This window comes from Medicago sativa, chromosome 7 (assembly GCF_051527215.1).
Source record: "Medicago sativa cultivar Bolivia chromosome 7, Bolivia_mono, whole genome shotgun sequence".
NCBI lineage: Eukaryota > Viridiplantae > Streptophyta > Magnoliopsida > Fabales > Fabaceae > Medicago > Medicago sativa.
Window position 1 is genome coordinate 52,341,266 of NC_140755.1, and position 13,709 is coordinate 52,354,974.

The following is a 13,709-nucleotide window of genomic DNA, read 5'->3' on the forward strand; positions in this document are numbered from 1 at the left end:
TGGAACTCGCCTAAATTACAGGGGTAAAGACATAAACAAATGACAAATGCCACGTGTACCCTATAAAAAAAATAAAAAATAAAAATAATTATACAGTCAACACGCCACGTCAGCAGAAAAGGGTGACTCAGCACGCCACGTCACGCCACGTCACGCCACGTCATCAGCTGGGGGTCCAATATTCGACCAGGGGGTTTTCGACGGAATCTTTATATTACAAGGTTGAAATCGAAAGAAGCTTTTTTACAGGGAGGAAAACCGGAACTCGCCTATATTACAGGGGGGGTAAAAACGTATTAACCCTAAGGAGAAAGAGAGTAGTAAAAGTAATAGCTTGCATTAGCAAGTAACTAAGATAGTTAGTTATGATTTGAAGTTACTAAGAATCAATAAGAATTACACTTTTCCATAGGGATGACAATCGGACCCAGACCCAATGGACACCCATAAAAATTATCCGCAATGGGTAGGGTAAAATCCCGCTATTATGGGTATGGGATTTGGTCCAGGTAATTACCCGCAAATTTGAATGGGTATGAGCGCGGGTAAGGGCACTATGCTGCCCAGCCCCGCAATCCGCATATATACTTATTTACATAATATTATAAATACTTTATTATTTTTGGTGTAGAATTATTTAATTTATTTAGCTATTTAAGCCTAAAAACTAAACCTAAAATAATATAAAACTTTAGTAACAATTTATTATGACATGCATCTTTTTAATAACATGCAACTGCAATTTTTTAACGCATCACTGATGTAAGGTATATGTTTTTTCTTTTCTTTTCTAGGATATGGAGAACCTAGGCTCGGGAGCTACAAGTTTATGATTTAAATCAATTTGATGTTTATTTTAGTATGCACTTTTTTATATGTATTTTGAATGTTTTTATTTTAATTTTCAAGGGTTATTTTGGATTTTTTTATTTTGCTAAATACTACGATTCATACTATTTTATTATTTGATTTGAAATTTTTTGGATCATAGTTTTATTTCAATTGTGATGTTTTTTGATTTTCTTTTCATAGTTAAAATGCAGGTAATAAGTGCGAGTATGGATACCTAGATACCCATAAGGTATGGGAAAGAGCACTAAAGTTGTTGCCCACGAGGGTACGAGTTTGGGTACGAGTATTTTTTTACAAACGCGGGTATGGGAAAGGGTACTATAGTACCCTGCCCATTGGGTACCCATTGCCATCCCTATTTGAGAGTGCCCTACAAAGATTTAGACTAATTTTATGGATTACTAAAAAAACATGTAGAAGATAAATGAAATAAATAAAGAAATACTGTAGAACATAAATTAAGTAAGTGAATAAAAAAGACCGTTAAAATTTAAACACGACACACACACACTATAAAAGAACAACACACAACACTAGGGCACAACAAACACAACACTAGGGCACAACAAACAAAGGAGTAACACACACACTAGCAAACTTGAGCATCCAACTGAAAATTTGAATTTGATCATGGTGAAGAGGGAAAGAGAAGGAGAAGAAGACAACAAGGGAGAGAGAAGGAAACTTAAGCATGAAGCCAACGGTGCATTTTTGCATTTTTCTCATTTTTTTCTTCTTTTCTTGCTTTCTTTCTTGGTGTTAGTTCATAAAAACTTGTTCTTGATGTTATATCTTTTTGTTTTGTTTTTGTGACACTTTCTTTTTCTGTTTGTAGAAGAAAAAGATGATTGATGGTGTTTGTTTATAAAAACCTGTTCTTGATTTTGTATCTTTCTGTTTTCTTTTTGTGACACTTTCTTTTTCTGTTTGTAGAAGAAAAAGATGATTCATGGTGTTAGTTCATAAAAACTTGTTCTTGATTTTATATCTTTTTGTTTTCTTTTTGTGACACTTTCTTTTTCTGTTTGTAGAAGAAAAAGATGTTTCACCACCATCGGTAAAAGGCCCAAAGTTCTGGAAGGTCCAATGTCATGTAAGTTGAATTATGGTTCATATATTTCCATGGATAAATGTCAAGAATTCTAAATTTTCACCATGTTCTTTATAGCCTTTCTTGACACAGTAATACAAATGATCGTTCATATTTATCCATGGATAAATATCAGTATTTCTAAATTTTCACCATGTTCTTTATAGCTTTGCTTGACACAGTAATACAAATGATCATTCCATCTTCTCACTATTTGAGAGTGCCCTAAATCTGCATTTACAATCGTTTCTTTGTTTTCCTATATGAATCCCTTGTTTTACTTTAGGCCAATAAACTCCACCAACACACATGTTTCTGTTTTCCTTCATTAGAATAATCAACATTCATACTCTCATAAGCTTTAGCATCATCTTTGTATTTTGATTTGGTATTGGCATTATTTGACTCACCCTTGGGAACCTTAGAATGGTCAAAACTTATTTACAGCACTTTTTTTCAATGAGGAGGAATAACAAAATAGTGAAATTCCACTTTTGTTATCTTCGAAACATCAGCTTCTAAACTGAAGATCCATATGAAAATAGTGAAATTTCTGAGATTGAAAATAGCCCTTCTGTTTACCTCCTCATTGAAAATAGTCCATTTGGAAAACATTGAAAATGTTCCCGATTCTGTTTTCCTCCTCGTTATTCCTCATTCTTCGGATGTTTAAAAGGTAAAAAAGTGGAATAATAAGGAGGTAAACATTGAATATAGTCCTTCTGTTTGCAATGATGAATCGGGAACATGCAGATCATTCTAGTTTAATAACCTTTGAAATGGTGAAGAGCACCCTGTTTGTTTGACTTGAATAATAAGGTTTGAAATGGTTACCTTTTATTAGGCTGGTCGTGAAAAGGAGGCTGTCGTTAGACTCATGCGAAAGTGCACAATCTTTTCAGCATTTATCGTTGAATCTCTTCCGAAATGTGTATATGTGGAAGCTCATAAAGAATCTGATGTCAGAGAGGTATGTCCAAGTGAAACATCTATATTTTCATAACCAATTTAATGTTACATCTTTGATTTTTTTATTTTTTTTTTACTGTTTTAGGCTTGCAAAGGAGTTGAAACTTTAAATTGCAAGAAACTAATTGCTGTTCCAATGAATGAGATGATTGATCTAATGACACTAGCAAGCAAATCTAACAAGGAGGTTCAAAACTTGAGTCAATCGGGTGAGAGTGGAAAGAAACAGCAATTTAGGAAAGGTGACATTGTTATGGAAACAGATGGAGAAACAAAGCGTCAAGTTAAAGTGGTGGATAAAGTGGAGGAAGACCATGTTCTTATAAGAACAATGGATCATCTTTCTGTAAGTATTCAGTCTAAAGTCAGTCAGTCGGTTTCAGAACAAATGATTTTCATAACATGTTTTTTTCTTTATTTTTTTAGGAACCTTATGAGGTGAAAACATCGCAAATTCGTAAACATTTTAAGGAGGGAAACCGAGTTAAAGTTGTTTCTGGTACTCAAGAAGGTGAAACTGGCTTTGTTGTGAAGGTGGATCAGCATGACCACCTGGTCTTATTTACCGATAAAGGGAAGCAGGTGAGTTTTAATGATAGATTTTCTGAAATACTTTCGAATCTATGACTGAATAACAAAATAACCTCTCTTTAGATCTGTGTCCTTGCAGATGATGCTGCAGTAATGACTGAATGATTCTATGACAGAAAAGTGTTACAAGACAGATGGCAAAATTCATGAAGAGTTAGAAGATTGTTTTCACTCTAGTGATTGTGTTTCTATTCCTATCTTGTCTGTAACCATTTATACTTTGTAAAACTCTTATCTCTTGATACTAGGTAGCATATCTTGTCTGTAACAATGAATCATAAATTTGCTTATGCCCTCTCTCTTGAGTTCTCTTAATGATAAATTTGCTTATTCCCAATGATCATTCATCGTTTGGAAGTTGAAACTATGATCTGTTCTAGTTTTATGCTATTTTGATTTAGTGCATGTTATAAGAGATTATCCATGATGAATCTACTTGGAAGGAATATGTACAATCCTAGCTTACACTATCTCAATAGCGTTTCATCAAATGTTTGTAGATGTTCATAATTTGTGACAACCATGAACTTCTATTATGATGGTTTTTATATAAATGTTAATTTTTATATCATTTTGTAGGGTTAATGTTAACACGATTAGAAAAATATTCAAGATTATTATATCTGCATACTAAGTGCAGTATTATTATATCAAGGTCCAGATTAAGATTTCTGACATGCTCTAGAAGTTATATATTCAAGGTTAATGTAGGGTTAATGTGAACAATATTCAAGGTTATATATTAAACAGTTTAATATCTCTGATATGCTCTAGAAGTAGCTGACATGTGAAGTATTATTATTGAGCGCTTCTTACAGTTTCTTTGCAACCTTTTGCTTGATAACAGTTTCTTTGAGTGCTTCTTAGTTTCTAATCTCCTCAACAAAGTCAAAATCCTCACATATATTTTCATCGTTGGTTTGGATGTCATTTGGTGTGGCTGTTCTCCAGCCGAGTACTCCAATTTCTACGAGTATAACTGCTTCTGTTCCATATGTGAGGTAGAATGGAAGTTCTCCTGTAGTCAAATGAGGAGTTTGTATGATATACCATGAGAACTGAATGGAGCTCTTCGACCCAGTTACCCTTTGCTTCGTCTAACCTTAGCTTAAGTTCTTGCAAGATCACTCAATTTGCTGATCCGGCTTACCCGTTTCTTTCGTTCGTTTAATGATCTGGCATAACCTTAATTCCATGTTTCTTTCGATTTCCTCTTTTCTCTTATTTGGTATCATTTAATGATCGATGTATACACGTGAGACCTTTTTAAGTACTAAAAAACGAGTTTCTCCAATGTAGATGCTCTAAGTATTGTCACGTGTTTTATCTTGCACTATACATTTTGTTTTATTCCATTTGAGTATAATTTAGTAAAAGATCAATTGAGTTTTAAGCAACTGTTATTTATGGTATATTCTTTTCATGTTTTAAAATCAAAAGTAGGTTTCATATATTTTTTATTGTTTAGTTAACTATCCACATTTTTCTTTCCATATTTTATTTTTCAATTCTCATTACACTTGTCTTTGCTAATATGTTGCGAATTAAGATCATGCTAATATTTCTTCATACACTTGTTAATTTTAATGTAAAATTTTTTAAGAGCAGGTGAAATAAATTACATAGAAAAGAGTCAACTTGAAGTTCAACAAAGAGTTGAGCTGTAGAACAAACATACTCCTAAAAGATAGATATCAAAAAGGAATTAAATTTCCTAGAAAATGAGTGCTATAACTAAACAATTGTAGCTGCAATAAGCCTCTTTCTTCGATTCTTTCTTCCTATCATTCCTCACCCCTTTCCTTCTTTCTATCATTTCCTCGTCCAACAATGTACGATCAATAACCTTGATATCTTTGAAGTTGAGATTGCAGATCTATAATTAAAAAATGACTTGTGTTAGATTGGAAAGTGAGGTAGCAAAACACAACTAAATAAGTAAGAAGTTGCATAATGATCAACTAAATAAGTGTAGTGTAATATTATATGATTAAACAATGATGTGCCATGAATAAGATCCTGTACTACATGTGACACAGTGAATGTATATCAATAATTAGATTCTATAACAGCATCATTATCAAGAAAAAGCATATAAATTTATATAATCAAATGATTCTTTCTCTGCAAAAAACGCAATATCGTTCGTGTATATCCAGCTGAACCTATCTTCCACACCAGTCTGCAGATCCACGCCATAAAGTTTCGACTTTAAACGTTCATTCTAATTTAGGTCATGAAGCCAATTCCAGTTCCAATCATGAGAACTTCCTTAAGTGATTATTTTCTGCGCTACTGAAACGTTCTTATCAGTACAAGTAATTTCGTCGACTAAATCAGTATATTGAATGACACACTATATCCTTCAAAATTGTATTTCTAAACCAGTTTTATTCACCTTCAAAATCCCTTCTAATTGTTCATAAATCTCACCACCAAATCAAATCAAATCGAACTAAGCAATTTAGCCGTCACCATTCCGTGCGTAAATTTAAATAAATTAGACCAGATTGCATTCTCATCCGACCAACATCTCCAAACCCATTTGCTTAATAGAGATACATTGAACAATTGTAAATCTTTTACTCCAAGACCTTATTCATCTTTTGATAGACACGCTGTATCCCAACTTAGCCAATTTATCCTTCTGCCATCTGAGTCTCCTCACCATTTGCTTAATATAATGGTATACTACACAACACCGAGTTTGACAAAACCAATCTACCTCCAATAATAAATGACGCCTCTCTAGTCTCCACCCATATAGTGCATGTCTTCTTCATTGACTCGATTACCGGAGTCCATGTTGCATATCTTCTTGGATTAATTAGCACCTACCGAAACGCCAAGGAACCAGAATGGAACACTATAAACGTTGCAAGCAAGGAACTTGACGCTGCTTCCGTTAAAGAATCATCCAAATTCAACCCATATAGTTTGCTTTTGAAGAATTTCATCTTAGGCCCAGATACCATTTCAAAGCTTCTTAATAGCCAAAATAATGTCAAAATTTATATCCTCCTTGACTTTGAACCCCCTAAACTCCCCAATTTCCACCGTTACCAATAGCCAAAATAATAAAATAAAATCCATCATGTGATATAATCAAACAACATACAAGAATTAACGGAAATTCAAATAAATCGGCGAAGAGGAACTTACTTTCATTGACATAAAACCAAGCTTTCAGAATAGTTCTTGATATAGTGCCACCAGCGTTCGCCATTGATAATTCTAGTTCTCTCTACACTATGATCTCTCAAATTATAGACAACGGGTAGTTCTTCATCATCATTCGCCAATATGAGTGCATCATAAGTTTTAGAAAGGTGCAATGGCAACCACCGAGAATCAAATTTTTTCTCCAAGTTATAATCTATAATTTGAAGATCTATCTTACGTAATTGAGTCCAAGACTCTTGAACTCCATAATCTGTCATCTTCCATATAACAAGATGAGTTTGCTTGACAACATGAGAAAAACAAAGACAGTCCATCAACAGACAAATAGATGGCTTAATACATGGTACTTCAACAAAACCTCGAGGGGGAAGCAAATATTTGTATGTCTCCGTGCCCAAATCAAGTGAAATAATCACAAATTGCTCAACAGTAAGATCCTTGTAATCATACAAAGAATGGGAGTAGTAATTGCGAATTGCCAAGTAATTAACAATACCACTAAAATGCACACCATCACAACTTAGCTGATGATCCTCCACCGGAAAACTTTGAATATTTCTCCAAGCATTATCACCCAGACTAAAAACTTTCGCCCCTCGGTATAAGTTCACTACCTTATAAGTGTCTTTGGAATTATCATAACCAAATGTCAAATCATAACTGTACGGTATGCTACGAAAATGCCCTAATTTATCTGATATTGTTCTGGTAGCAGGGTTCCAGAAACGGAACCACATCTCTCTATACTTAAAAGAATAACCGAGCAAACATATCAATCCATTGCAGGAACCAACAACATTAGAGCAATCCTTATCCTTCAAACTATAGTAAGGATCATTGGTAAGGGTAATCGGTTTGGACGAACATGAACTCTCTAAGAAACGATCAAAGGAGATGGGTAGGACACTGGTATCCTCTATACTAAGTGTTCTTCCCAGTGTGAAGTTTGGGTTTTGTGTAGAACGCTGAAGGTGCGACTTGACGAATAAAGGATCGGACATGAGGGAGTTCCACGATTTACAGCAGGACCTCAGTCGCATAAGGGTTTTCACCGGAAGGAAAGAAAACACTTCTACGATAAGTTCGTCAGGAAGGATTGTCGGCGAAGACATGGAGCTGGGTGGACGCTGCGACTTCTGTGGTCGGAGATTCATGACGGAAGGAAGGAGGGGAGGGCGATATAAATATCTATGGAGGTTTTCCTTTTTCCTGATTTGTTTTGTTTGATGCACAATTTTATGGTGTATATACACACACACACGAGATATATTATATCATCGTACTTAAAAAGATCTTTCCAAAAAAAAAAAAATAAGGATATGCATAAAAGATATATATTCAATCCAAAAGCAAAAAGGATATTATATCATCTTACTCCATATTTTTGTTATATTTTTTTTAGGGATATTTTTGTTATATTGTTGGTGTTTTTGAAATAGATAAACATAGTTAGTTTGATTTGTTTTTTTTTTAGGGAAATAGTTAGTTTGATTTGTTATTATTTAAAAATAACAAACATTTATATTTATAATTTTAATTAAAATTAAAATTTCATAAAAAAACCGTTTAAATTTTCTAACGTTAGCGCAATTTAAAGAGCGGAAAGACGGACACGCGATTGCCCGTCTTTTCTTGCTAGTTGATGTATAATTTTAATATTTAATTTTGTTTGTTTTTTCCTTTCGAAAGGTTTTATTAGTTTTTCTCTCATGATTGCTATGGAATTTGCAGCCTTTTACAACTGGTCAAGGTTGTGGCTAGAGAGCGATTCCTCAAGTGTGGTTCAGGCCTTCAAGAATCCATCTATCAATCCTTTGCGTTTGCGGAATCGTTGGCACAATTGCATGCAACATGGTTTATTCGTCATTTGCTCCCACATCTTCCGTGAAGGAAACGGTTGTGCAGACACCATGACTTCCTTGGGACACGATTTGACTGTTACTTCTTGGTATCATTCTATGCCGGCTTTACTTGCGGTTGATTTTGCTAGAGACAGACATGGGCTACCCAATTATAGATTCCCTTAGCCATTTCTAGTCCTTTTCTTTATCTTTTCTTTGTTTTCCCGAGGGTTTTGGCCTAGTCCCCCCTCTTGTACATACTTTTATCTTTGTTTTAATAATATATATATTGGGAAGGCGGTAGAGGATGGGAGTTTCTGTTGGGTGCCAACCTAGTTGGGATGCTTCAGAATCGCCCAGATGCCTAACCTTTCTCTTGGCCTTATAAAAAAAATGTTAACCAAAAAGATTACCGAATTTATAGACACTTCAAAAAATGATTTTGTCAAAAATTAAAAGATTTACTTCAAAAAATATAACGATGCACAAGATTACTATCCAATTTTTCCTCTAAAAAAAAAAGATTACCATCCAATTTAATTTGAGTCAATCTTTTTCTTTTTGAGGGATTTTGAGTTAATCTTAAATCCCAAGTAATTCTACATAAACTCGACACTATAAATACTTGCAATACACATGCTATAACATCAAAACCCCAACTCTAACGTAGTTCGATCCTTCTAAGTTCAAGAAATCTGTGCAACCAAGAGAAATATTGAAGAAATCTGTGCAACCTAGAGAAATGATGAAGACTCGAGAGAAGGGTGAATCCTATAACTAATGAAATTATCAGTTATAAGGAATTTGCTAAGTCTGTTCCAAACTATGTGTATATGCAATATCCCTTAACAAACTTCGGAAAAAAGGAGAAAGAGAAAGAAAGTGGGAAGCAAAAAATTAGAAAGTGGTACAACAATTGAAGAAGGCAAATAAAAAGCAGGTCAACGATAACAAATTGCTTAATGGATCGAATAACAAGTTATTTGATTCTTGGAAAATTGAGCAAGAGTTTTCTGTGATTCTCATCATTATCAACTCTGCAAAGGTTAATTTCATGATCATTCGAGTTCTCACGATTCAATTTCTAAAATTCTTAGTTTTATCTTTTTTTATTTTATTTTCCATTAGATCTTTTTTTGTTACATATTTTTCCATTAGATTCTTTGTTCTGTTACTCTACAAGTTATTATCAAAATTGAGTTAAAAAAAATAAATTAAGTGTTTTTGAAGTATTACAAGATCATCATTTATCATGTTATTAATTCGATTTTCTAAAACTTATTTTATAAAGTCTGTAATTTTAAAAAGAAAAGTAAGTCCTCTCATCCGTTCCCCTCCTAAACTCTTCATCCAAACTTAAGGGAATCATTCCTAATTATGAAATTGGCACGTAGTTTTTTTTTTTTTATAATTATAGTGTTGACATGGATCGTAAAAGGACCTCTAATGAAATTTAGAAAAGAGGGCGGATTTTATTTTTAGATTTTGTTTTTGTTACAAGTGTTTTGAAAGATATATCTCTACAAAATAACAAATTATAACACAAATATGCATTGTGCAAGAATCCCTAGTTTCCTGATCCATTCCTATGATATAGGATCAAACAAAAAGTCACTAAGGTAGGAGACACGATGAAAATACTAAACACGGGAAATGTTGGGGAAAAAGATGGAAAACTTATAAAGCAAATTAAAAAAAAATGTTCAAATAAGGATATTGGAGATGTCTCTAATCTTATGATTTTGAATTTAAAATAAATATTGAATGTCAATTCTCGCATATCATTGGTAAAAAACTAAATAAGGAAACACCACATTCCAATGTCTATTTCTTCTTTTTTTTTTTGGCTTTCGCACCGGTTTCCGACCCACCAAAGGTGGACGACTAATCCGGCTCATGCGTAGAGGCATGCGCACTGGCCAAGCGTTGTTCCTCCTGGGAATCGAACCCGGTATTCCCCGGGTACGTCCTTGGAAGGAGCTCCTTGCCACTGGAGCCCAAGCAACTTGGTTAATGTCTTTCTTCTTTGAGTACTGTCATTGTAGTCTCCACGATTTAGGTATTGCTAAGATGAGTTTCCTTGTTACATTTGTGTATTAATGGAAAACGGGTATAACTCAAAGTGTATTAATGGAAAATGTGTATAACTCAAAAAAAAATTTTTTGAAGGAAAGGTTGCTTATAGCATTTCATTAATAATAATCGTTTCAATACAATTTGGGATTACATAATAAGTAGTGGGACTAGCTAAGGAAACAACTTCTCTTGCGAGAGCATGAGCAGCCGAATTCGCTTGTCGCCTAACAAACTCTACCCGGGAGTTTTGAAAAGAAAAAGAGAACAACTCTCTACAAGCCACAATGATGCTTCCAAATTCTGTAACATCGCTATGGTGTGAATGGAATGCATCCCGTGTAACCTTGGAGTCAAGCTCAAAATCAATAGAATCAAAATGCATGTCTTGCAGCCATTGTAGAGCGTGAAACAGCCCCAAAGCTTCACCAACTGCTACGGGATAAAGATGATTGAAATGTAACGTCTTAGCTAACACAAAGGTTCCGGACTTATCTCGAAGGCAGACTCCAATGCCTGTCCGCTGAAATTGATCCGAAAAGGCCGCGTCAATATTGCATTTATATCGCCCAGGACTCGGTGGCAGCCATTGAAGCGTGACATCACCTGTTTGACGGTGGTGCTGATGCGTGACTTGCTGCAGATGCGTGGCATTCTGCCCCTGCTGTCCATGTGTGTGCAGCAACATGTTTGAAGGCATAGAGTTCGCATTCTCCCAGTCTGCAATCAGCGAACAGGCCCTGTCCACAACAACAACACTTACCTCATCAGAATCCTCCCAAACTTTCAGGTTTTGGTGCTTCCATATGCTTCAACAAAGTGCAGCAAAACGTTGTTGATGGCTCGTGGACAAATGTTGCAGCAGATAGAATATTGCTTCGACTGCAGAATTACTATGAACTGCTGCGTTTTGAACTTCGGACCATATCCCAGCTGAGAGCCAAACCTGTATAGCAAAAGAACATTCAAAGAAAATGTGATTTAAGTCCTCGTGATTCGAGCTGCAGCTAACACATCGCGCCGGGCATGTTACACCCTTGTCTTGCAACCGAACTCTAGTAGGAAGACAGCCGATGCACATGCGCCACATCAAGTGTTTGACTTTTGCTGGCACCTTCAGACGCCAGATATCTTTCCAATTGCCCGGTCGACGAAGATGAGAGACATCAATCAATTCCTCCACACATAATATGTACGCACTTCGAACGGAGTAACAGCCATTCCGTTCTGCTTTCCAAACCAAATGATCCGTCTGAACTTGTTCGAAAAGAGGGGTATTTAGAATACTATCAGCAACATCATGACTGAAAACCTGTTGAACCAGAGGTGTATTCCACTCTTTCCTATTTGCAGACATCAAACTTTGAACCGTGAATCCTTGAACAAAATGACCTCCCACTCATCAATACACGCACCATTAGACAACCAGGGCGCTCCAAGAATAGGAATCATCTCACCAGAGCCTATGCTCCATCGTGCTCCACCACGAACAATGAATCGGGCACGAAGAATGCTGCGCCATACATAGCTCGGATTATGGCCAATGGATGCATTGCGAAAAGATTTTGTTGGAAAGTACTTAGCCTTGAAAATACGAGATACAAGAGTATTAGGTTCCGTGAGAAACTTCCAACCTTGCTTGCCTAACATCGATAGATTGAAAGCTGAGAGGTCCTTAAACCCCATGCCACCATGTGTTTTATGCATTGATAACTTTTCCCAACTCAGCCAATTAATACCTCGGTGATTAGTTCTACCATGGCCCCACCAGAATGTGTTTATCATACGCTCAATAGTAGTGATCAACGTTGACAGTAAATGAAACAAACTCATAACGTATGAGGGAATAGCTTGAAGAACCGACTTGAACATAACTTCGCGCCCTGCCTTAGACAAACACTTGCTGCTCCAAGAATTTATTCTTTGCCACACCCGATCTTTAATGTACGCAAAGGTGGCTGTTCGGTTCCTCCCAATCATAGACGGCATACCTAAATACTTTCCAGTGCCTAACACTGCACGGACCCCCAAGATGTTAGTAATACTGTTTTTCAACTCTTTTGAAACGTTCCTACTGTAAAAAATATCGGACTTCGGTAAACTGAAAGCTTGACCTGAGGCAGTCTCATAAGTGTTAAGGATATTCTTCATTACCTGGGCCTGATCCTCTTCTGCTTTAAAGAAAAGAAAACAGTCATCAGCAAAAAGGAGATGAGAAACAGGAGGTGCCCCACGACAGATACACGTGCCCGTTATGGTATCACTACACTCAGCCTCCCGAATTAAGGAGGAAAGTCCTTCTGCACATATGATGAAAAGATACGGAGAGAGCGGATCACCCTGTCTGAGACCTCTCCCTAGAATAACCGGACCAACATGCTCCCCATTAACAAGAACGCTGTAATCAACCGATTCGACACACATGACCATCCACTGAATCCATTTTTCAGAAAAACCCATCTTCGTCATCACCGCCTTCAAATAGTTCCAATCCATTCTATCATAAGCCTTACTAATATCAAGTTTCAGAGCAACAAATTTATCATTACCTTTAGTGTTCATTTGCATAAAATGGATTACTTCAATGGCAACCATTGCATTATCCAAAATAGATCTATTAGGGACAAAAGCTGACTGGCTATCAGAAATGCACTTGTGAAGGATCAACTTAAGTCTATTGGCAAGTACCTTAGACACAAGCTTATAAAGTACGTTACAAAGGGCAATGGGCCGCCAGTCCTTCATGGTTGTCTGAGATGTTCCTTTAGGTATGAGTGCGATATTCGTCATATTCAAGTCGGGTGGGAAAACACCTGTGTCCAACCAAGCACAACACTCTTTGAAGATCTCATCGCTGCATAAACTCCAGAATTTTTGATAAAAACCCGGACTATAGCCATCTGGCCCGGAGCATTTATCCGGGTGCATAGAGAAAATCGCAATCTGGAATTCTTCCTTAGTGAAAGGTGCAGTAAGCAATACATTGTCCTCATCGAAAACAGACTGATGAATAAATTGAGTGACAGGGTCCGCAACATTATTATGTTTCTGAAATAGATTCTCAAAATAATTTTTTGCAACACCACACATTCCTTGACTATCAGAGACCT

The 13,709-nt window shown here is 35.9% G+C and overlaps 3 protein-coding genes and 1 pseudogene across 3 annotated transcripts; 2 read left to right on the forward strand and 2 right to left on the reverse strand.

Annotated features, from left to right (window-relative positions):
• Nucleotides 1-1,273: 1,273 nt before the first annotated feature.
• LOC146906648 (putative transcription elongation factor SPT5 homolog 2) lies at nt 1,274-3,607 on the forward strand. The gene is made up of 6 exons (XM_085728907.1): nt 1,274-1,555; nt 1,884-1,945; nt 2,787-2,912; nt 2,997-3,257; nt 3,338-3,493; nt 3,566-3,607. Exons 1-6 carry the CDS (start codon nt 1,483-1,485, stop codon nt 3,605-3,607), a joined length of 720 nt encoding a protein of 239 aa, XP_085585033.1. The 5' UTR covers nt 1,274-1,482.
• A 758-nt stretch (nt 3,608-4,365) lies between these two features.
• On the reverse strand, nt 4,366-7,896 carry LOC146906649 (F-box/kelch-repeat protein At3g23880-like; annotated as a pseudogene).
• A 507-nt stretch (nt 7,897-8,403) lies between these two features.
• Nucleotides 8,404-8,712, forward strand: LOC146906650 (uncharacterized). Its single transcript, XM_085728908.1, has one exon. It carries the CDS (start codon nt 8,404-8,406, stop codon nt 8,710-8,712), a length of 309 nt encoding a protein of 102 aa, XP_085585034.1.
• A 1,993-nt stretch (nt 8,713-10,705) lies between these two features.
• On the reverse strand, nt 10,706-11,956 carry LOC146906651 (uncharacterized). Its single transcript, XM_085728909.1, has 3 exons — nt 11,633-11,956; nt 11,494-11,545; nt 10,706-11,319 (listed from the first exon to the last, which is right to left on the reverse strand). The coding sequence occupies exons 1-3, from the start codon at nt 11,954-11,956 to the stop codon at nt 10,706-10,708; spliced, it is 990 nt and encodes a 329-aa protein (XP_085585035.1).
• Between the last annotated feature and the right edge of the window lie 1,753 nt (nt 11,957-13,709).

Bases quoted from the DNA above. Each gene is read 5' to 3' on its own strand.
- LOC146906650 (XM_085728908.1), top strand. From the start codon at position 8,404: ATGGAATTTGCAGCCTTTTACAACTGGTCAAGGTTGTGGCTAGAGAGC.
- LOC146906651 (XM_085728909.1), bottom strand. From the start codon at position 11,956: ATGTCTGCAAATAGGAAAGAGTGGAATACACCTCTGGTTCAACAGGTT. The intron at 11,546-11,632 runs GTAACATGCCCG...TTTGCTATACAG, and splicing joins TTCGGTTGCAAGACAAGGGT to GTTTGGCTCTCAGCTGGGAT. The intron at 11,320-11,493 runs GTAATTCTGCAG...CGCTGATTGCAG, and splicing joins TCAAAACGCAGCAGTTCATA to ACTGGGAGAATGCGAACTCT.
- LOC146906648 (XM_085728907.1), top strand. From the start codon at position 1,483: ATGGTGAAGAGGGAAAGAGAAGGAGAAGAAGACAACAAGGGAGAGAGA. The intron at 1,556-1,883 runs GTGCATTTTTGC...TTCTGTTTGTAG, and splicing joins ACTTAAGCATGAAGCCAACG to AAGAAAAAGATGTTTCACCA. The intron at 2,913-2,996 runs GTATGTCCAAGT...TTACTGTTTTAG, and splicing joins AAGAATCTGATGTCAGAGAG to GCTTGCAAAGGAGTTGAAAC.